The 23,796-nt window shown below is 43.8% G+C and overlaps 1 protein-coding gene across 2 annotated transcripts in view; it reads left to right on the forward strand.

Annotated features, from left to right (window-relative positions):
• XPR1 (xenotropic and polytropic retrovirus receptor 1) overlaps positions 1-23,796 on the forward strand; it is a 238,174-nt gene that overhangs the window by 147,813 nt on the left and 66,565 nt on the right. For both annotated transcript variants that reach the window (XM_084637868.1, XM_084637867.1), the window contains exons 4-7: positions 8,336-8,559; positions 14,171-14,320; positions 14,678-14,761; positions 15,348-15,429. In XM_084637868.1, coding sequence (XP_084493994.1) covers positions 8,336-8,559; positions 14,171-14,320; positions 14,678-14,761; positions 15,348-15,429 — 540 coding nt within the window. The remainder of the gene's footprint in view (positions 1-8,335; positions 8,560-14,170; positions 14,321-14,677; positions 14,762-15,347; positions 15,430-23,796) is intronic.

The following is a 23,796-nucleotide window of genomic DNA, read 5'->3' on the forward strand; positions in this document are numbered from 1 at the left end:
CTCAACCCCATGTCCCATGGTGGCACCGTCAACTCTGCCCAGAGGGATGTTGAGTCTGGTGCGGGACCCCCTGCCGGCACCAGGAAGTCATTGCAGCACCAGCGGAATTATGGTGCCTTCTACCCCAAGGTCTTTGCAGCAGTCAGGGACTTAATACTGCTCCTAGTACCACCGACTCTGATGAGACAACCGCCAGCTATGATGAGCATGACCAGGAGAGAGCAATGTGCTCAGAGTTCCTTCCCAGCACTGGGACCTTCAGTACCTTACAGGTGTAAGCCGACCTTACTTTTACGAGATCATTCCTGGTCTGGCATCATTTCCCAGACCCTCACCACCAAACAGCAGAAGTGAGGGGTACCGCTCCCACGTGCTCACCTCGGGAGGACTCTTCGTCAGATTCTGAAGTGAAGCCCTAAACCCATCCCAAGGGCTGCCACCTATACTCATATTACGTGTGGGTCCCTCTGCTGGTAACTGGCCAGATGGATCCCATGGGGGTTTCCCCTGGTACAGGGTCTGTTGTCCCACCAGTCATACTCGATTGCTTCTGAGAGGCAGACTCCCACACCGCTTGGCACTGGACCCTGACTCTGGTACCGATACACAAGATGTGGGCCCCATCAAGGCTGACGAAGAGAGGAAGCCCCTCCTCTGGTACAGGCGTCTTCCTCCTCTTCCCTGTTGTTTTTGGACTGATTTTCCCATTTCAGCCTGGTGTGGTTCCTCATTACATTGGACAGCTGGGTGCTAAACAATAATGGTGAATGGTTATACCCTTCAGTTTTCATCTATTCCTGCTTTCCATCCTCCATCTCTGTCCATCTTCAGGATCCCTTCTCATGAGCAACTCCTAGCCCAGGAGATGCAAACCCTCAAATGGGCTGGGTCTGTGGAAGAGGTGCCTCAAAACTTGAGAGGGAAGGGGTTTTACTCCCTATATTTTTCTAATCCCAAAGGGGGTCTTCGCCTCATCCTGGACATGTGTCGCCTCAACAGATATCTCAATAAACTGAGGTTCCACATGGTCTCCCTGGCCTCCATTATCCCCTCCCTGGATCCAGGTGACTGGTACACTGCCCTCAACTTGAAGGATGCTTACTTTCATATCTCCATCTTCCATGGCCACAGAAGATTCCTTAGGTTTATAGTAAACCAGACTCATTATCAATTCACCATTCTCTCTCTTGGCCTGTCCGCAGCCCCCCGGTTTTTACAAAATGCATGGCGGTGGTGGTGGTCTGCCTCAAACGACAAGGCATTCAAACCTACCCATACCTCAATGACTGACTGAGCGAGGGTCACTGAGAGGCTCTAGTAAAGAACATCACCCTGGTCCAAACCACCTTCCAAGCACTGAGCCAGTTGATAACGAACAAATGTCAACTCTCATTCCAGTACAGAGAATGCAGTTTATTAGGGCAGTGCTAGACTCAACATAGGCCAGAGCCTTCCTTCTAGAGGCTTGATTCCAGACCATGTCAGACCTGATATCCAGGGTCAGGGCTCACCCAATCACAAAAACATGGATTTGCTGCAAGCTCCTGGGACACTTGGCTACATGCACTTACATAGTATGGCACACAGGGCTGTGCCTCAGGCTCATGCAGAAGTGGTTAGCTCACCGAACAGGCACCACTTGGACTCAGTGCTTAGTGTTCCAGCCCCCGGTCCTTACCTCCCTTGACTGGTGGAAGGACCTCCGATCGGCAGTGGGGTGCCCCCTTTGTTGCCCACCCACTCCCACCCAGCTGTCAGTGTCCTTAGTGTTGGACGGTTCAGACCTGGGTTGGGGAGGCCATCTTGATTCCCTCAGGACAGGAAGAGCTCCTCCTGCACATAAATGAGAGGGAGTTCAGAGCGGTCCACTTAGCTTGCCAAGTGTTTCTCCCCCAGATCACAGGTGAAGTAGTACAAGTACCGATGGACAACACAGCGGCCATGTTCTACATCAGAAAGCAGGGAGGAGCATGCTCCTCTGCCCTGTGTCAGGAGGCCCTCCATCTGGGAATTCTGTGTATAGCACTCCATCCACCTTGAGGCTTCCCATCTTCTGGGAGCCCGGAACGCCCTGGCCAGTCAGTCAGCAGATGTTTCTCCTCTTATCATGAGTGGTCACCCAGAGGTCACCAGGTTCATCTCTCCAGGGAGACATGTATGCAACCAAGCAGAACAAGAAATGCCATCAGTTTTGCTTGCTGCACCTGCACAGCCTGGCTTACTTTCAGATGCCTTGCTGCTTCAGTGGACAGAGCTCCCATTCTACACATTTCCTTCAGTTCTTCTGGTTCACGGGGTCCTTCTGAAAATCAAGTGGGACGAGGCAAGAGTTATTCTTATGGCCCCCGGGGTGGCCGCCCCCAGCACTGGTTTGGCACACTGCTAGACTTATCAGTAGTACCTCTGCTGTTGCTCTCGCTCTGCCTGGACCTGATCTCACAGGAGCAGGGCTGTTTACTCCACCCAAACTTTGGGACCCTTCACCTGACTGCATAGAAGCTCCATGGCTGAACTTGGAGGAGTAAGCCTGTTTGGAACAAGTTCACAAGGTCTTGCTGGGGAGTAGGAAGCCATCTATTAGGGCTACTTATCTTGCCATGTGGAAGAGTTTCTCAATATGGTCATCCCAATGAGGCCTCTCTCTGACTTGGTCTTCCCTTCAATCTGTTCTGGATTAACTGCTCCACCTAAAACAGTAAGGCCTGGCCCTCACATCTATCAAGATGCACCTAGCAGCAATTTTGGCCTTCCACCCACCAGTGGGCGATAGGTCAGTTTTCTCTCACAATATGACAATTCACTTTCTTAAAGGGTTGGAGAGGTTTTATCCATGAGATTTAAACCTAGGCCTATCAAAACTCACAGGCCATCCCTTTGAGCTGCTAGCATTGTGGCCCCTCTGCTGCTTCTCTCCTGGAAGGTCACTTTTCTGATAGTGATTACTACAGCCAGAAGGGTCTCCGGAATCAGGGCCCTTACATCAGAACCATCGTATAAGGTGGTGTTCAAGAACAAGCTCCAGCAGTGTCCCCATCCGGCCTTCCTGCCAAAGGTTGTCTCGCAGTTCCTTAGCAACCAAGCCATTTTCCTGCCAATTTCTTCCCAAAGCCGCACAAGAATTCAGAAGAGTGGTGGCTTCGCTCACTGGGTTTAGGTCTGCCCGCCCTTCTATATCGAGAGGACTAAACTGTTCCACACATCCACTTCTCTTGATGGCAATAGCAGAGAGGATGAAAGCCCTACCTGGTTTCACCTCAGAGAATCTCATCCTATAATCTCCTATATTCGGGCATGCTACGAGCAGGTGAACATTCCACCTCCGGCCATCTTGACTGCTCATTCCACAAGAGCTCAGGCCTCTTCAGCAGCATTTCTGGCCCAGATCCCAATCTAAGACATCTGCGGAGGCGCAACTTGGTCATCTCTGCATAACTTTTCTTCCCACTATGCCATCACCCAACAGGCTTGAGATGACGCCTGGTTTGGGAGAGCAGTGTTGCAATCTGCATGTCCATGAACTCCAAGCCCACCTTCTTGGGTACTGCTTGCGAGTCACCTAAAATGGAATGGACATGAGCAAGCACTCAAAGAATCAATAACTGTCACTAACCTTTCTGTAACGTTTTTTCTTCAAGATGTTTTGCTCATGTCCATTCCACAACCCACCCTTCCACCTCTCTGTTGGAGCACTGAGGGGGTGCAGTGCCAGCAGTGCCCCTTATACCGTCGGCACAAAAGGGTTTGACACTGGAGGGTGCTAGAGTCAGCCTGGCGAATACCACTGAGGATACATTTCCAGCAATGGTGCGCAATGGTGCCTACCGTGAAATGGACCTGAGCAAAACACCTTGAAGAACAACAGTTATGGATAGGTTAGTAACTGTTTCTTTTCATATGATAATAGTAGAAAGGCTTTATTACTGAGTTTAGGAAAATTGGGCTTTAACTTAGTAGGTAAAAAAAAAAAATGGATGCAGAGTTTAAAACATGGAACAAATGGAGATTTCTAAATAAGAGACTGTATAAATTGGGAGTAGAACCCATGCCAGGTACACCCATGTTTAGTTTGCCAGCTTCAGTTCTGAACAAAATTTATATACTGTGAACACATTTTTTTAATCATATTAGTAGAAACTGTGTTGTAGAGTACCCACTTAAATGTAAATGGCATAATTTTTGAACATAAGTATGGGTATATGATTGGGCACTGTGTGTACCCTAGGTAACATTTTCAAACAGTTAAAACAGCTCATGTAGACAGGGCCTAAGTCCAGCTCTGTGAACAGAAGTGAAATGGGGCATGTTTTTACTGCTGACTCTTTGATGTAGTGGCCTTCGAGATCCTTGTTTGGAGTGATATATCAGGGGAACATTCTGTCTTTAACCCATGAAATTTATACTCCTGTTTTCCCAGTTTTGCACAAGACGATAAACTTTTGTCTTCAGAGAATGCTTCTTGATCACTCTCTAGAGGAGGATTTGTTGGCTTGCTCTTTACTGCAGACATCTTACCCACGGACTGGTTGCTGGCCCCTCTTCCGCCCCTGCCCCCCCACCCTTTCTGTTTGTATAGAATATCTAGTTGCATAGTCAGCGACACACACATACAGATGGATAGCAGTCAACCTGTCTTTTTGAGAGGTCTTGTGCCAAGTCTGGAAGTAATGGGTGAGTCTAAGAATATGATTGATGGAGACGGAATTTGGCAATTGCCCCAGAAGTTATCACTTTTTTTCCCTTCAACCTTTGTCCCTGAAATTTCACTTTGGTTCTGCAGTCAGTGGACACCAGGGCATGTAGTGTGCAGTAAACTCCTGGAGGCTGTTTTCCATTTCTAAATATGTACTTTTTCTGACCCTCTGTGTAGCAAATTGCTTAAAAGTCACTAAAAGCAACAAAGTTGAAGTCATATTGTGTGTTGCAAAAGAGAATGCAGTTCCACCAAGGACTTTGGCAAGGCTTGCTGTAGGTTAAAAAATTTATTTCTTTTCTGCTTTGCATGTGCCTTAAGCAATTCTGTAGATGATTTAAAAAGCAATAGCAACATAATATATTTGCCTTATTTTCATTCTGTACATGTCAAAGTAATAAAATGGTATTTAATAAGGTGTAAGATTCATTGATGGGTTATTTAAATCCCTACAGCCTTCCATGGGCTCCCAGAATAAAAATGCAAAGAGGCTAGTTATTGTCTTCAACAAAGCAGAATTTTCCAACCACTTTTAAGTGACTTGCAAAGGATTTTTAAGAAATTGGGCTTTTGCTCTTTTTTGTTTCTTTATTACATATATAAAGAAAGAAAGGCTTGTAATGTCAGCTCTTCAGGGGAGTTTCCTGCCTTTTTTTTTTTTAACCTTAAATAGTATACAATTTCAGAGAACCACTGGGTGATCTGAGGTGTGTGTTTAAATTAAGATGTTAGAACTCCTGTTAAAAGGGTTTTTTTATATTTAACAAAGGCATTTTTATTCAAAATGGTGTTTAGTCATTTAAGTACAATAGGTGTTAACAAGAATAAACATCTTTAATAAGAGTCTGACTTAAAATTTCTTCCTCCTAATAGTTCAGTTTACCCTTTCTTGGCTCTTGTGATGTACCTCAGCTGTCACTGGACTTGTCTTCCCTAGTTTTATTTTAACCTGGAGCAAACATTTTAAGATGTGGCGTTTTAGATGACATTTAGCCTTTTACAAACTTGTTAACTACTTTGAGTTAATTGGCAATCAATTAGATATTGGTAACAGCTCTAGTGTGGACATCCAAGAGCTCTAGGAACAGCAGTTTTTTCAGAAAGATAATGCTCAAGTTTCTTTACTGTGACTTTAGCCTTTGCAAAGTCCTAATCACTGAAACTGTTCCACGAGACAGTTGGGTAGATCCAGGATGTCCCCCTTGTATTCTGAGTAGAGATTTTTTTCATTATATTTCACTGATAAGATTACTCAGATATGGACAGGGCTGGCGGTTTCTGTGATATGAGGATTTTAGTGGTCTTTTCAGAAAAGTTTTATGATTTCTCATGGCACATAGTTCTGGGCTTTTCAATACTAGAAAGGTGTTGACAGAGGGGAGGCATTTCAAAGGAACTCTAAAAGTGAGTGAGGGGGCTAGTGGGATTGAGTGAAGCAAGATTTAGAATAGCTACAATAACTGAAACCGACTAAAGGCAGAAATTACACTCCAAAGATTTGAAGATTAATGCAGAGAGAAACTTTGCATGGTACAGGAGGGGGTATAACATTAATATTAAAGAGAAAATTTAGGTTGAATATTAAAAAAAACAGACCGAGAGCTAATGGATTGTGGAATAGCCTCATAGCAGATGCCTAATTGTACAATCACTTAAGGGGGCACAATTAACATGAAAATAATATTTCCATCTCAAATTTGTGTACTTACTGTTACAAATCACATATTATATTACTACAGTTGTAAGAGACAACAGGTGAAAATCCTGTTGTAGTTTGTGCATTTGTCTGCACTTTGTCTGCCATCGATTTCAGTGTTGAGGATACATACCAATCCCCTGGCTCTGCAATATTTACCAGTAACGGGTGCAGAAAAGTTGAAACTGAGTGAGTAAAGAAGTAAGTCATTGGTGGGTGGTTGCACAGAAACAAGGGGGGAAAGCGACTTTATTTAGTGGTGGTGCTTTGACGCCTGCCAAAAGACTCTTCTAAAAATAGGCCAAGGAGCAGTTTTTAAAAGGATTTTTAAAAAATTCAGGACAAACTAAGTATAGGTTGTTTCTTTAGAAAATTCATTTTTAAAAAGCCTGTTTGAAAAAAATTCAAGTTGACTGTCCCTTTAAAGCTAAACTGGCAAAACACTGAGCAGTGTGGTACAGAGTGTGAACCTGAATTGCCGGGAAGGGAGAATTAGGTGACCACATAAGTGACTCTTTTCAGTTTCTGATTTGTCCGATTGTAGACTGTTTGTATTTTTAAACTGTTGCATGTGTTGGTATCATAATCTCTCATTGCAGTAGAATCCACATTTGTCTGTTGCATGTAACTTGACAAAAGTAAAATTTCTCTTCGGAGCTCTTCCATACATCAGATTAATTTAACCCCATTGTTTTTTCTTTGATTTCTTTATGACCACATTAAAGGTTACATTTTCCGGTCCAACAACAGGTACAAAGAAACCTAAAGTGCCTTACCAACTGATATCAGGTTTCATAATACTAGCTAACAAGCTTTTGTTCTTGTTATGAGTGTTACTTAATGCCTTCTTAGGATGTGAGAACCAATAAGCAAGAGCATCTTACTCTGCCCTTAAGGATGTTTGATGTCACACTCTTGACAAGAGAAAAAGTGAAAGTTCAACCACTGGTATCTTATAAATCAGTTTGGTATTTTATGCCATATCTTGCTTTGCATGTCTGGCGTGCTGGCATGATCCTGTAACCCCAGCTACTTGGGAGGCTGAGACTGACAGATTGCTCAGGGGTTCTGGGCTGCGGTATACTATGTCAGTTTGGGGGTCTGGTGCCACTGACAGCCTAGCCAGTGCGTGGCTGAAGGACTGGCTAGAACAACACAAATGACATGTTGTGACTGGCACTCTCTCTGTGAGTGCTGATGAACTGATCGATCAAGGTGATCTTGCTTTGCAGGAAGGATAGGAAGGTCGATTGCCTGCCTGCCTCCAGCTATGATACTGGAATAACACCATGTCAGGAGTTTTGGCTGATAGGAGCTATAAATAATGCACACACTTATGGGTAGAGGTCAGGAGAGGCTGTCAGCTGTGATTCCTTTTGTCAATGGCAAATATTTGTGTTCCTGGAGGGAGCATTGTCTAGAAGTTAAAGCACAGGACTGGAAGTCTGGAGACCTGGGTACCATTCCTAGTTCTGTTACTGCTGTGATGCATAATCGAGGGAAAGTCATTTAACTTCTCTGTTGGACCACCTGTAAAAAGTGGGTAATATTTACCAGTTTCTTGGGATATTTGAGTTTTAATTGATTATAAAATACTTGTAAAATGATTGGAAAGAAATGCAACCTTATTTATTTCTATTTTTAATTAATTTTAGGGATTAGTGGTGTAAGGGCTTCTCTACACAGCAAGTTACTGCGCAACAAGCCAGTGTGTGACTCTACAGAGTGACAAGCCTAGTGCACTGTAGAGTCACTCCCTGGCTTGCCATGCCATAACTTCTCATGTGCACAAGCCCTAAGTCACACAATTAATGCTTCCACTCAACACCCTGTCCCCCGCAAAAGCACTTGGCAATATACACAATGTTAATAAGTTATTTCAGCCTTCATAGACAAGTTGCTACCCGCTCCATTTGTGGTATTTGACACTTTCTTTTCCTTGCTGACAGAAAAGCTTGCCGAAGCTCAGCGCAGGTCCGCTACCCTTCAGAATGAACTACAGTCATCTTTGGATGCACAGAAAGAAACTAGTGGTCTTACCACAGTGCGGCAGCGCAGAAAGGCAGTCTTCCACCTGTCCCATGAGGAGCGTGTTCAGCATAGGAACATCAGAGACCTAAAACTGGCCTTCAGTGAGTTCTACCTCAGCCTCATCTTACTGCAGAACTATCAGGTACGAAGAAAAGAATGGCACAGTTTTCCCATGAGCCCTAAGTGCTCATGCCATTCTTAGTCATTGGATTTCTTCATCTTGTTGCAATCAGATGCCAGAACATTGAGACTGAGAATGGGAGAGTAAATAGGTCACTACTATAACTCTGAGGCCATATACTTGTTCATGTTCTGTTCTATGTAAAGCCAGATTTGAGAGTCTGGAAAGAAACTGTTATACCTTAAAATTTTGAAAGAAGTATGAGGATGTTTATACATTTAGTTTCTTTCTTTGTGTTACCATAGTAGTGTCGTTCACCTCATTGTAACTGACTGCATCAACATTTTCTCTTTTAAAACCCGCCTTTTCAGGAGTTTCTAACTTTTCTGTTAAATTCTGTGGGATGCAACTTGGCATAAAAATTGTTAGCCTGGAGGCAAGTATAAAAATTAAATATTAGGCATATTTAGATTTGTAGCACTGAAAAATGGGATTGTAATGGTTGTAAAGACTGATTTGTGTTCCAATAATTTAATTTAATTGATGGTTTTTTTTACTTTACCTCGTTGTAGAATAATGGCTCATAATGTGCACTAATTTGTTTTTGACATTTAATACTTTAAAAATTGTTTCTTCAAGTGTCATATTGTATGTAATGTGTGTGACACTGAAAATTTCATAACCAATTTTTTTTTAGCCTGTGAATTTAACTAGCTATTCAAACTTGGGTGCCTAAAAGAAAGCACCTACATCCTTCTATAGTCACCTAAATAATTTATGCTAGGGAATTTTACCAAACCGAATCCTGCCATTGGGAATTAATTTGTGAAGTTCCATAGTATAGACAAGGCTTTAGTAGTTTGATTTTTCAGAGGATTTGCAGCTCCCCTAGAGTTCAGTGGGTTTGCTGGTACTCAGTATTTCCCAAATTAGATAATGTATTTAGATCCCTAAACATGGATTTAATTGCTTTACTTTAGGTTCCCAGGTTGGAAAATCTTGGTCCAGGCTAGTGTTAAAGCAAGTTGCAAATTGGCCTGTAAGCTGATACAGGCTTCTAGTACTACTGGAAGCACTCAGTTACTTACAGCAATGGCAGCTAGTTCACAACCCTGAAGTAGACAGAGTAACCTCAGATTTTTGCTCACTTCCTGGTGAAGCCAGGTTGGCCACTTTTTCCTTTTATTTCTTTTTAAAAAAGAATACTAGGCTCTTGGACTTTATTATCAGGAATCTCTTCTGTGGCCTGGTAAGATGAGGACAGTGCAAATGATTCCTTTAGATACCATGACTATCAAGGTTCCTCCCCCACTCTGAACTCTAGGGTACAGATGTGGGGACCTGCATGAAAACCTCCTAAGCTTACTTTTACCAGCTTAGGTTAAAACTTCCCCAAGGTATAAATTAATTTTATCTTTTGTCCTTGGAATAACCACTGCCACTACCAAACTCTAACTGGGTTTACTGGGAAACGTAGTTTGGACACGTCTTTCCCCCCAAAATCCTCCCAACCCTTGCACCCCACTTCTGGGAAAGGTTTGGTAAAAATCCTCACCAATTTGCATAGGTGACCACAGACCCAAACCCTTGGATCTGAGAACAATGAAAAAGCATTCAGTTTTCTTACAAGAAGACTTTTAATAGAAATAGAAGTAAATAGGAGTAAAGGAATCACCCCTGTAAAATCAGGATGGTAGGTACCTTACAGGGTAATTAGATTCAAAACATAGAGAATCTTTCTAGGCAAAACCTTAAGTTACAAAAAAGACACGCAGACAGAAATAGTCATTCTATTCAGCACAATTCTTTTTTCAGCCATTTAAAGAAATCATAATCTAACGCATACCTAGCTAGATTACTTACTAAAAGTTCTAAGACTCCAGTCCTGGTCTATCCCCAGCAAAAGCAGCATACCAACAGAGAGACACAGACCCTTTGTTTCTCTCCCTCCTCCCAGCTTTTGAAAGTATCTTGTCTCCTCATTGGTCATTTTGGTCAGGTGCCAGCGAGGTTACCTTTAGCTTCTTAACCCTTTACAGGTGAGAGGATTTTTCCTCTGGCCAGGAGGGATTTTAAAGGGGTTTATCCTTCCCTTTATATTTATGACAATGACGAAGGAAGGAAGGAAGGAGTCACTGATGATAGAGACCAACTAGTAAATGTGCCAAAGAGAAGATAATTTTATATTTTCTAAACATTGGTATAAACTCTGAGCCTATTTGGATTTGGAAGTCTCCACTTATGCAGACCCATTTGCATCCAAAACTGGCAGGGCATCTTTGAGGGTTTTACACTAAGTTGGAAAGTGAGAAAAACAGATGAAGTTGTTCTAAAACAAAGGACAAAGAGTTACATGTGTGAAAAAGTGTCTGAACACAAACGCAGGCAGTGTGGAAAGCACTAGATGAGTTAATAAATTACGGCAGTTACCTGCTTAGGCATAAATGAAACCAGGTGGGAAGAATCTCATAATTGGAATGTTAACGTAGATTGTACTAATCTGCATAGAAGAAATAGAACGTGAAGTGAAGGTGGGTGGCATTATGTCAAATATATTTACAATTCTCTCAAGCTACAGTTTGTATAGTGGTGAAGCTTTTTGAGTTGGGTTACAAAGAAGGAAGAATTAAGATGAAACAGTAGATATCTTTTACAGACTGCAGTAGAACAACAACAAAAAATTCATGCACCAATTCTAAAGCTACTTAAAACTGCAGGATACATACCCATGGAGTCATTAACTGCCCAGTTATGTGTGGGTGTCAGCCAAACATTTATCATCATCAAAGATTCCTCAATTAAAAAACAAGGTTGTGACCCAAATAGTAAAACTACCACTTAGATCTCACTAATAGAGGAACAGATATAAGAATGTGAACATAAAAGGGGAAATCTTGGAATTAGTAACCACAAACTGATGAATTCATCATAGAAAGCAGTGCCTTTACACAGTGCAGCAGCACAAAGATAATGGGTTTCTGAAAAGAGCAAACTGAGAAAAGAACCTAGTGAGCAAGATATAATAGGAGGGAGTATTAAAATCCACTGTTACGGTGGAAGAATGGCAAGGCTAAAAACATCAATATATCCTAGTTCAACCTACATGTATTTGACTTGCATGAGATCCTGAATTTTCTAATTAACAGACATTACGTACAAGCAAGCACTTTCTCTCTGAGCCCATTCTCTCCTCCTACGTGATTTTGCATAATATTGCATAATGTAAGTTGTCACTGTGGTTTTGTGATATTAGTCATTTATATGTTGGTAAACTGATATTTAATTTAGGCTTATGGACTTCACTTTAGTATCTAATAGAAATAGAAGCTGAGTTTGGAGGAGAGAGCTTCTATTCAAAAACAGGATTATCTTCAGTAGTAAGAAAAATACAGAATTTCAGGCTAAGTAAATTATTTCTGAGTTTTTGCTTTTGTATTTGTATCACTGCAAAAGTCCTTCATTGAAACTACCATTTAACAGTGTTTAACTTCTTTAGCGCACAGCTTTGGAATCATGGAACTTATACTGTCAGAAGAGGAAGCTCCACTGTAAGAAGAACTCTAGGGTAGATGTTGTAAAAAATATTGGGCTGTTCTTCCTGAGATAAGCTGATTACTCACACCAGCAAATAACATTAGTCAGTTCAGGGCAACAGTAAAATCTGTGACCAAAATTATCATTTTGTTACATTTTTTCATTTCAACTTTATGAAACAAGGCTCTGCTGTCCCAGGGGTGAAATGCTGGATTTTTCCAATAGGAAGTAATTAAAGTCTCTCTTGTCTGCGGTAATGCAGATCATTAATGCATTGGCTTCCTATTCCCATCTCCCTGTCCCTTCCTTACCTACTGCACAATGAGGGTCTGATATTAAATCACTCCAGGCATAATTAGATTGAAAATCATTTCAGTAGAGTAGTTGGAGCCGCTCCCAAAGGCATTGAATTCTGCCATTCTCTGTATTTTTCTTTCAAATCTAGTCCATGGGCTTGTTTTTATAAACAAAAAAATAAAATTCCTTTCTGGTCTATCTGTATAGCTGGTAATAGGCTGACTAAGCTGACTGGAATATGAAGTGCTCTTGGTGATTTCTTTGCATAGTTAGATACCACCGTATTTCAAATATGCTTGATCATAGCAGTCTTCAGTCTACTCCTAGTTGCTATAATGAGCTTTTCCATTACTTTGTATTTAAAAATATTTAAACTAATGAATCTTGGCTTACACATACCTCTGATATTAACCCTCTTTTTTTCAACTAATTACTGTGGGCCTGATCTTGAACAGATCCTAAATATTCTCAGCTCCCTTTGACTTCAAGCTCAGACTTGTTTTCTATTCACATAATGCAAAATCCTGTTATAGGAACACACTTGGCTGGATTTAATTGCCATGACATGTAAAATGCTTTCTAATTTTTCTTGACAAGGATATATCTTATTGAGTGTGTTATGCTGTACTGCTGTGTAGTCTCTAGTATTAATGTGGTCAATCTTGGTTTTAAAATGAAGGAACTAGGAATCTGTAGCCTTCCCTATCCGAAAGAAAGAAAGGGAAAAAAATCCCCAAAAGACAAGTAGGTGTGATGCCTGGGCAGTGGACGCCTGGATAAGAGGATGAAGCTAAAAGCAACTTTGTTCTTACAAAATTACCCTCTTTCAACTTTCTGTATGTATAAATTTCAGTTAAGAGCTCAAAATAACTGTCAGTATATAGGCAAACTGTGATATGGTACACAGGACATACTTGAATGAGCTACTGTTACCTGAGACCGTACAAACAGACCATCAGAGTCAAAATTACTGTGGGAAAAATGCTCAGTATAGCCAAAGCTCAGCTATCTACATTGAATTTTCATCCAGAAGGTTGCCTGTCTGGTCAGGGAAGGAGAGGTGGCAGCAACTTCACTTTGCAGAGTAAAAAAATGTATGTTCCACAAGGTTCAGTGTGTTATGTTGATATTCTTCTGTGTCTAGTCCATTTTATCTCATGCTTTATTATAGTTAATTGTGATCACTTTCGTTCTACAGATTTGCTCTTAATTGTGTTCTTGTTTTATATATAAACATCTGTTTTATTTCTAAGCAAAAAAAAAGGGTGTAATTTTGTGTGTGGGTTAGCACTCTCAGGTCATCTGCTGCTTTTGAACCTTTGAAACATCTGTGCAAATGAGTATATTGGATGGTATTGACACAACCCTTTTCTCTGAATATACATTGTCTTTTTTTGATTAACTCTATTTTAATAGGTTTCACAGTAGCAGCCATGTTAGTCTGTATTCGCAAAAAGAAAAGGAGTACTTGTGGCACCTTAGAGACTAATGCTGGTATTGCATACGTTACTCTCATGAGACTGAATAAGGTATTAGACTTAAGTTCTCTACAAATAATTTCATATTTTTCATGCTCTCCATCCATACAGTCTTACTATTATTTTTTGAATAAATATTTATTCCTTTATTTAATAGCTCTATAGATCAAACAACCCTCCTGAAATATTTATACAAAAGGATCTCTAATTAACAACCCTTATTGACTGTTCCTTCTCCGCTACCACTGGAATATTACCAGATTTCAACGTTCTTCATTGTTAGCTGAGACTAAAAAAAGTGTTGTTTTTTTTCTTGTTTCTAGAACCTGAATTTCACAGGATTCCGTAAGATCCTGAAGAAGCATGACAAGATCCTGGAGACACCCCGGGGTGCAGACTGGCGGGTGGCCCATGTGGAGGTGGCACCATTCTATACTTGCAAGAAAATCAACCAGCTCATCTCTGAAACAGAGGTAGAGAATGCTGAACTGTGTATTACTTCCACTTTATATAGAGAAACTATGCTCTTCTCTCCCTTCACCAGTAATAACCCTGAGCTCCTGTACTGTCTTGTGAATAAATGCCTTAATTACCAATGCAACTATTAATTGATTTGAAAGAGCCATTAATTTCTGGCATTGATCACTTGTAGTTTGTGGGTTTATGTGTACACTGGTTTCAGCTGCTAACTTTCACTATGTGAAATTACAGTGATGGTTAAGAGTAATACATTACACATCAATTACATCATTATTATGAGTCGTCACTCAGTCACTTTCTCTTTCACTGGGTAGACCCCTGCTTTCAATTCTTGTGATTTATGCCCATAGACTGTGGTGACCAATGAGTTAGAAGATGGAGACAGACAGAAGGCCATGAAGCGTTTACGTGTCCCACCCTTGGGAGCTGCTCAGGTGAGAATTTAAATTCCATAGTTCCTGTTTTCCTCTCAGGTTAGCTGATGTGTCAAATTACATTTCAGCCCCTCAGCAGAATGTAAAAGTGCAAATATATTGGAATGGGTGTTTCTACCTGTCATGAGAGATGACCAGCACCTTAAATTATTTGGTGGTTAGAAAAGGTAACCTACTTTAGTCTCAGAAAATTTGAAAATGGCTTTGCAAGGGCTAATGTATTAAGGCAAAGTAATGGTGGAGAGGTGAATAATATGGGGAAATAAATGTTAGCCTTTCAAACTTACTGTTGGTATAGATAGTTCTGGCTGTGCTCTTCTGTGTTGGAATGCTGGTGTAAAGACCTGGCAGATTTCTCAGAAGACATTAATACACTTGGGCTCTCTGTTCTGACATTGCATAATGCTCTAGGCAAGTGCTATGTTGTACTTATAGGATTTAAGAAACTTCATCTTACAGGGGAAGGAGATATTAGAATATAGGGTAGAATGCTACATTAATTGGTATGACATTTATTCTGAAAATGAATGTGCATTGCAGATAAATTAGTATTGTGCCCTTAAGCCAACTATTGTTCTATTTACAGCCTGCACCAGCATGGACCACTTTCAGGGTTGGCTTGTTCTGTGGCATATTCATTGTGCTAAACATCACTGTCATACTTTCAGGTAGGTATCCTTATCTTGGATCCAAATGACCCCCCAGAGCCTGATTCTCGGTTTGCTTTTATTACCTTATAAGTGTTGAATGAGTAGTAGTAACAAGGTTGAATTTGTCAGAACATTGCTGGTAAGAAGGCTTGGTAGTCTCGGTCAAACCAATCAAGTCAGCTACTGGTTATACCCGATGATATGTAATACCTTTCCCATGTTACATATGTAAGTAATACTTTTGTAACATGCTGTAGTTATACTGACTTCTTACTTCTATTCTTAGTGGAATCTCATGCAAATGTTGTCACCTCTGTGTCCTCTGGACCTTCTGTCATTGACCGTTACATCCATTTTATCTCTCCTGGGGTGCTCTTAGGATTCATATTTTGTATATTACTTATTCACTGGAAGAAGGAATTGGTATTGCCTGCTGTAAAACTGTAGGTTCACAGACTGAGGGTCCAGTTTCAAGCAGCATTATGCCATGCAATTTCATCCTTTTAAAAAGTTTCTTACTGAAATTTCTGGGATTTCAGTGCCAGGTCCCTATTGGGCTGACCTGATGGTATATTGCTTTGTTGGTAAATTTTAACAAGTGCACAAAAAGGCAATCAATCCTCACATCACCTGCGCTTTGTATTTATATTGGTTTGCTTCCTCTCATCAACGTAAAACCCCCTTACTTATTGTGGTACATTACACACAACCATCAACCGTAGAAATCAGGCTAGAGCGGGAATTCTGCCTTGTTGCAAGGAGCTTTTTCAGTTGCATACGAAAAGGCCTGATTTTTGTCTCCAGTGGAGGGGTAGTCTGTTTAAATAATGCAAAAGAAACAGCTAGCAAATCAACCGATATCTCTTTGCACTAGGGAAAGCCCATGTATTCAATTTAAAAGAGTTTTTAATCAGGTATTTTTAAAATTGAATTAAGTCATCTTCAGGATAAAATGTTTGTGCTTTGGAAGCTGTTTGCTGAATTGCTTTCCTTATTTTTCTGATAGATGCAATTTTTTTCTTTGAGTGATGGTCCCTGTATGTATTCCAAATGTGGGTGTGAATGCGTGCCATATGCCAGAAGGTCCTCTTAGCAGTGTCCTTTGTGCTTGCTTGCAGCAGAGGATATAGTAGGCCATGCGGGTCGATGCCTCTTCAGTTCCCTCTTACTGTCATGTGGCCTGAGTTGGGACCCACTGTTCCTTCGTGCTCTTAGTTTTTACTAAGAAAATGATTTCATCTGTTTTTTCTGTACATAGTAGTTGTTCTGCTGTTAGATAGTTGTATATAATATTGTTAGAGTTAGTAGTAGTTAGTATTAGTCACCTGCATTTGGGGACTGTCTCCCCTCTCCCTGGGGACTGTGCCCCGCATGCTGGGGTTCAAGAACTGTATATCCTGACCATGGCCCTTCTCTGTGAGCAACAAGCACCAGAGGTGTTTCTGTTGCCTCCGTGAGGTTGACATCACGGCGTGTTGCTCTATCTGCCAGTTGTTCCCACTTCATACCCAAGAAGCTCAGGAACTCTGCCTCTGTAAGTTCCTGGTTCAGGAGTCAATGCGGCTGCATGTGCATTTGGATCTGGGACCGTCAGAATCGCTGGTAGAGCGACCATCACTGGTGGTGAGTGCCCTTCTGACCACTTCTCATGCCCCAGATCCAGCAGTATCACTGATGAAGGATGAGCCGAGGTGTGAGAGTAAGAAGTACTCTCACGGGCACAAGAGCAGGTCCCTGCAGCAGACTGCTCATAAACACAGCGTTTCCTCCCCAAACCAGTCAAGGTTTGGTGAGACGTTGCATGCAGAGACCACCACACCAGTGCCCAAGCTTCCCTGGGTGGGGAGGGAAAAGCCTGGTGCAAGAAGGATCCGATGGTGCCCGTCTGGACTGTTCATTGATGCCTGCATCACCCATCCCACCACCACCTCCACGCTGCTTGAAGAGCTCCTGGACATTCTCCAGCTTCAGGGCCTCATTCAGTATTAACGAGGCCATTCTCAGTCCAGTGCACGCAGTGTCATACACCCTTCCTCATGTGCCCCCGCTCCTAAGAGGGCAGAGCTGAGGTATTTTGTCTGGGAGCAGATTTTCTTTTCTCCCACCCACCCTTCAGGTCTCTTGTCATCCACGCGGCTGCTGAACGGGCATGCCAGCACCTGCAGAAATCGACACCTGCAGATTGCACGGCTAAACGTATGGACCTGTTGGGGAGAGAGGTGTATTCTGCGGCAGCCTTACAATTTCACATAATGAACTATCAGGCTCTGCTAGCCAAATATTTTAATAACGATGTGCGGCTAGCAGAGTTCTGGGACAAACTGCCACCAGACCAACAGCAGCAATTTCAGGTACTGGTGGATGAGGGGATGCCTAGTTGCCGAGATGGGCCTCCAGGCAGTGGTTGATGTGGAAGACACATCCTCTCACTCCCTTGCAATAGGAATAGTCATGCACTTGTGACTCATGGCTACAGTCATCCGGCTTTCCTTGGGAGGCAAAACTACTATCGAGGACCTCTTCTTTGAAGAGGACAAAATGTTCTATGCAAAGACGGACGAGTCCCTTCGCTCACTGAAGGACTCCAGGGCCATGTTGCAATCCCTAGGGATCTATACCCCAGCTCAGTGGAGCAGGCAATAGTGCCAACAGTTCTGTCCGAACCCACACATGCGCTACCCGGCCTACTACCAACAATAACAGGATGCCCCATGCAGGCAGCAGGGTTCCAGTGGCCGTGCTTCCAAGTCTCAGCCACGGCCGCCTCCTCGACCCTCTCCCACCAACTACCAAGGCCCCAGTTGTGACGCGTTGGTTGAGAACTGTGAGTCTTCCTCATTGCCACCCATGGTGCCCCATGTTGTCTTTGGGGACTGTCTTGCCCTGTTCGCCCACAACTGGGGTAACATCTCATCAGTGCATTGTCCAACAAGAAGCAGATGCTCTTCTTAAAAAAGGCTCTATAGAGTATGTAGCACCTCTGTATATGGGGAGAGGCTTCTACTCCCCGTAGTTCCTCATCCCAAAGAAGGGTGGAGGGTGCTACCTCCTTCTCAACCACCTATATCAGAAAATCCAAATTCTGTATGATGACAATGGCATCTGTTGTCCTATTCCTCCCAAACCAGGCCTGGTTCCTGGCTCTCGACATGAAGGACACCTACTTCCATGTCGATGTTGTGACATTACACAGGGTACAGTCTGGACTTATGGACAGCTGTGTTCCCTCAATTTTCCAACCTGGGTTGCCTTTTACACTGCATCACTGTGAGAGCAACCACTCCTGGCCTACCCCCACACAGCCTCCAGCACGTAAATCACTCCCAGTTATACTATATGGGTGCTATAGCCTGCCACTCATTAATCATACTGCAGGGCAGCACCAGCAAACTCCTCGTCCCAGACTTTCCCTAGATAGGTGCTTCTTGTACTGCCCAGCCTCTCCTGGACAATAGAAGCTCATATAAAGTCTGTCATTTTCGTAATATAAAATGATACACACAGGTCCTGTTATCCCAAATGAAGTTTCCCAAACACTTCAATGCAAAACCACACTGGTTTAGATAAAGCAATAAAATAAGTTTAACTACAGAAAGATAGATTTTAAGTGATTATCAGTAACGAGGCACACACATCAGAATTGGTTACTATAAAATAAAAGGTCAAACACCACTAACACCTAACTTAACAAGCTAGTGAATTCAAGCTCCAAATGACATACCTCCTGGGTTCCCAAAATTCCCTGTCCGGCGTGCTCAGCAGGATTCTGTACCTCAACCACAAGTGAGAATTGCTAGTGCAACCTTTTGATAGCTCTTCCAGAAGTGGAGCATCCCATGCTTGGGTCTCTTCGCCTACCCCCAAGAACCGCAAGTTGCCCCTTTATTGTTTCAGGGGAGCCATCAGAGGACTCATAGGGTGATGTTCTTCTCCCCTCCGCTATGCCTTCCCCCCATTCCCCTCCTCCCACAAGTGCTATGCAGTATCCACTAGGACTGCACTACTATAATACTCATAGTCCCATTCTGGCCCTGTCAGTTTTGATTCATGGACCTTCTCAGAGACTCTACCCGCACGCCACTCTGTCTTTGTGCCCTCCTTACACAAGATTGGGGCTGGTTCCTGTATCCCCATCCAGGCCCTCTTCACCTCACAGTCTGGTTTTTGGATGGGATTCAGGAGTAGACAGAGCATGCTCCACCCAAGTGCAACACATCCTTATCATGCAGAAGGGCATCCACTGGGGCTTTTTACCAAGCTGAATGGAAAGGATTCACCTCATGGGCTCACTGCCATCACCATCCACTGAGTATGATATCCGTATCTGTCATCCTCGATTACCTTCTCAATGTCAAAATATCAGGCCTTGCTCTCAGCTCTATACGTGTCCACTTGGCAGCACTTAATGTTTTTCTTCCCCCTCTTCCTATGGATGGTGCCTCCATGTTTATGCACCCTATCACCATCTCTTTCATGAAAGGTGGTCTCAATACTTTCCCACTAGTCCTCAAGCCCACAGCCCCTTGGGACCTGAATCTTGTTCTCTCCACCCTCACAAAGCCACCCTTCGAGCCACTGGCAACATGCTCCCTCTCCCATCTCTCCATGAAAGTAATGTTCTTAGTGGCCATTATCTCAGCTAGACAAGTCAGTGAACTGGGGGCCATGATGGCTGACCCCCCCCACACACACACCTCTACGCCGACATAACACTGTTCTCGGGAGACAAAAAAATCTCACCGCGTTCTAGGTGAGACAGCGTTCTATCAAACTCGCCTCCCCCCTCCCCCCCGTTCCTTGTTCCCTGACCGCAGTGACAAAGTTCTTCCTCTACCTTGGTGGGTCCTGCGCTTATTGGCAGATTTTGCTCACCTCAGAGATTTATGGCAGCCCTCAGTTTGGCCACTTTCATGGCTCAAATCTGCCGTTCACTCAGATAACCTCATCACTGGCCAGCATGGGGAAAAAAGAGTAAGAACAATCCCCGCAGTTTCTGCTGATCCACCATGTGGGTCGGGGACCAGCTCAGAGACCTTCACCTCTGGTGGAAGCTCCTGTGTTGGGTCAGGAGTTGGGAGGTTTGGGGGGAACCTGGACCCGCCCTCTACCCCAGGTTCCAGCCCAGGGCCCTGTGGATTGCAGCTCTCTAGAGTGTCTTCTGGAACAGCTGCACGACAGCTACAATTCCCTGGGCTATTTCCCCTTGGCCTCCTCCCAACACCTTCTTTGTCCTCACCACAGGACCTTCCTCCTGATGTCTGTTAATGCTTGTACTCCTCAGTCCTCCAGCAGCACATCCTCTTACTCCCAGCTCCTTATGTGCACACCTCACTAACCGGAGTGACAGCCTTTTTAAACCAGGTGTCCTGATTAGCCTTAATTAATTCTAGCAGCTTCCAATTGGCTACAGGTGTCCTAATTAGCCTGCCTACCTCAATTAGTTCTAGAAAGTTCCTGAGTGTTCTGGAATAGTCCCTGTTCTCTTACCCAGGGAAAAGGGACCTGCTTAACCTGGAACTAATGTATCTACCTTCGACCACTCTCTTGTAGCCATCTGGCCTGACCCTGTCACACTGCCCCCTCCAGAGACGACCCCACCCCCTACCCAACCCCCCGTCTCCTGACTGTTCTGACCCTTATCCACACCCTTCGCCCTCTGACAGGCACTCACTGGCAGCGGCAGGAAGTGGAGCAATGTGTCCCCAGCCCGCTCTGCTTCCCGCCGCCGGTGAGTGGGGAGGTTGGGGAAAGGACGCTCCCCCCATACTCACCGGCAGCAGGAAGCGGAGCACTGCAGTTGGGAGCTGGCAGAGTAGAGCAGGCTGGGGCTGGGCTGCTCTACTTCCCGCCGCTGGTGAGTGCAGAGAGATTGGAAAAAGGACACCCCACCCCATACTCACCTGCGGCGGGAAGCGGAGCGACGCGGCCCCAGCCCGCTCTGCTTTCCTTGCCCCAGACCCAGCCGTGTCTCTTGCGGGGGGGTTGGGGAAAGGTCCCGCACTCACCTCCAGCGGGAAGCGGAACGCCACAGCTGGGAGCTGGCAGAGTGGAGCGGGTTGGGGCCGGGCTGCTCCGCTTCTGCCGGGGGGGGGGGGGGATCCCTTCCCCCAAGCCCCCTCCCCCAAGTGATATAGCTGGGGCTGGGGGGAGGGAAGCGGAGTGGGCTGCTCCCGGCCCCCCGCTAATCCCCTGGGCCACTCTGGGACTGCAGGGCCCCCAAAAGTGCCCCCCCAGAGCTCCTGCCTCCCAGACTCTGGTGGGGGAGCCCCTGACCACCCCTGAGACCCTCTGCCCCTTATCCAACTCAGAGCAGCGTGTTGGAGCTTTACTGCGTTGTATGCGAACCCGCAGTATATCGGGTCGCGTTATATCAGGGTAGAGGTGTACCATATTCCACAAGGATAGTTTCTTTACAGCTACACCCTAAGTTCCTTACCAAGGTCATGTCAGCGTTCCACCTCAATCAGTGTGTCCATCTACCTGTCTTCTGTCTCATGCGGACAGGATCCTGCACTCCCTTGTTGTCCACCTTGCACTGGCATTCTGCCTCCACAGGACCCGCACCGTTTGTGCATCAATGAAAATATTTGTAACCATTGCCGACGAATCCAAGGGCTGAATCCTCTCTTCCCAGTGAATCTATCCAATGTACTGTCACATGATGGTGTCACAGCACACTCAGTGCAAGCAGCCAGGTTGGCCTGCCTAACAGACATCTCGTGGCAAGACATCTGTCATGCAGCAACACACATTCACATCCCACTATGCCGTCACCCAAGGGGCAGCTGTGGATGCTGCAGTGGGCCATGCCATACTACAGACTGCAGTTCCTCTCGCATCCTTGCACCTACCTCCAGACTGATCACTTCTTGCTACTCACCCATGTTTGGAACACACATAGGGACCATCACTTGAAGAGGAGGAAGAGGTTAATTACCTGTAACCAGAGGTTCTTTGAGAGGTGTGGCCCCTATTTGTATTCCAATACCCATCTTCCATCCCCTCTGCTGTGGACTGGACTACTCACTGGAAAAAGGGTCACTGGAGAAGCATTGATCCACCTGGCCTATTGTACCCTCAGCTGCAAGCACAAGGGGATGCACGATGCACATGTGGGTCAAGGGATACTGCTAAGAAGACCTTCTGGCTCTGGTGCATGGTGGGCATGTGCACTCATATTTGGAATACAAATAGGAACCACACGTTTCCAAGAACCTCCAGTTTCAGGTAAGTAACCTCCTCTTATTACCACCCTCTGTGTGTCAAGGGGTCTCTTTTAGTGTGTGTGTTTATGCAACTTCATGCATTGTCTTCACATTTCTGTCTATAGCTTGCATATTTGATCTCTGTGAGAGCTGGGACTACCATTAAAGCCAACCGTGTGTTTGTATTTATCTTGAGATGTGAAATTGGTGTATTTTCAATGTTCACAATGAAAAATCATTATAATGGTAGTAATGAATTCATGACCACAATCCTCATCGTCAAAAATATGCACCAAAACTGATGTGAATTAGTGTGCTTCCATCAGGAGACATGACCTGAAACCTGTGAGTTTCTACAAATGTTGGGAAAATAAAAGTTGTATGGGTATTTGCAGCTATAAAGTTAATTTTAAAAATTGCTCCTTTGCTGACATTTTCCAAAGTGTTTTGTGAGTCTACTTGGTATAAACAAGATGTCAAGGCTATAAATTTGTAATTCCTCAGGGCAGGCATTAGAACTTGGAAGTTCAATTACAAAACACACTAACCAGTACCGTCTGATTTTTAAAAAATCAACAGCATCTGGAGAGCTGGGTTTTTGAGTAACCTGGAGTTCACAATGGTTGCAGCTATCGCAAGTGGAACCAGAGAGTGTCTTTTTAATAGGGTAGACTGTCCTTCACTAACTCCTATGGGGGCATGACCCCTTTCCATGTCACATCTTGTTTGCTGCAGTATCTAATGTTTTATAGCTCCTGAGAGCCTGTATGGCTTTGAAAGTACATTGAAGCAGGGGTATGGTTTGTTACTTATTAACAAGTACAGTTTTACACGATGCCTCATGACAAGCAAATTTTCTTACTATAGCAAGGATCATCTTCACTTGTAAAAATATGGAAGGTGGTAATAGGACAGACCAGTGTATTTGGATACCATGAAATATCCATGTGGTGTTAGCTTTTCTATATTAGCATCTTTCATAAGATGTTAGTGAATATGGAACTTGTTAATACATTAGTGAAGTGAAGTTGCTAATTCATAGTTTGTACCATTTTCAGAGTACAGGGATAAAGCTAGAGCATTCAAATGATAGGAGGTTCCTGGGGAGGAGAAAAACCCTGACTCTAATTACTTCCATTTCGCAACATATTTGAACAGGATTTCTAAGAGAGAGACCCAT

This window comes from Lepidochelys olivacea (assembly GCF_965140295.1).
Source record: "Lepidochelys olivacea isolate rLepOli2 genome assembly, chromosome: 8".
Lineage (NCBI taxonomy): Eukaryota > Metazoa > Chordata > Testudines > Cheloniidae > Lepidochelys > Lepidochelys olivacea.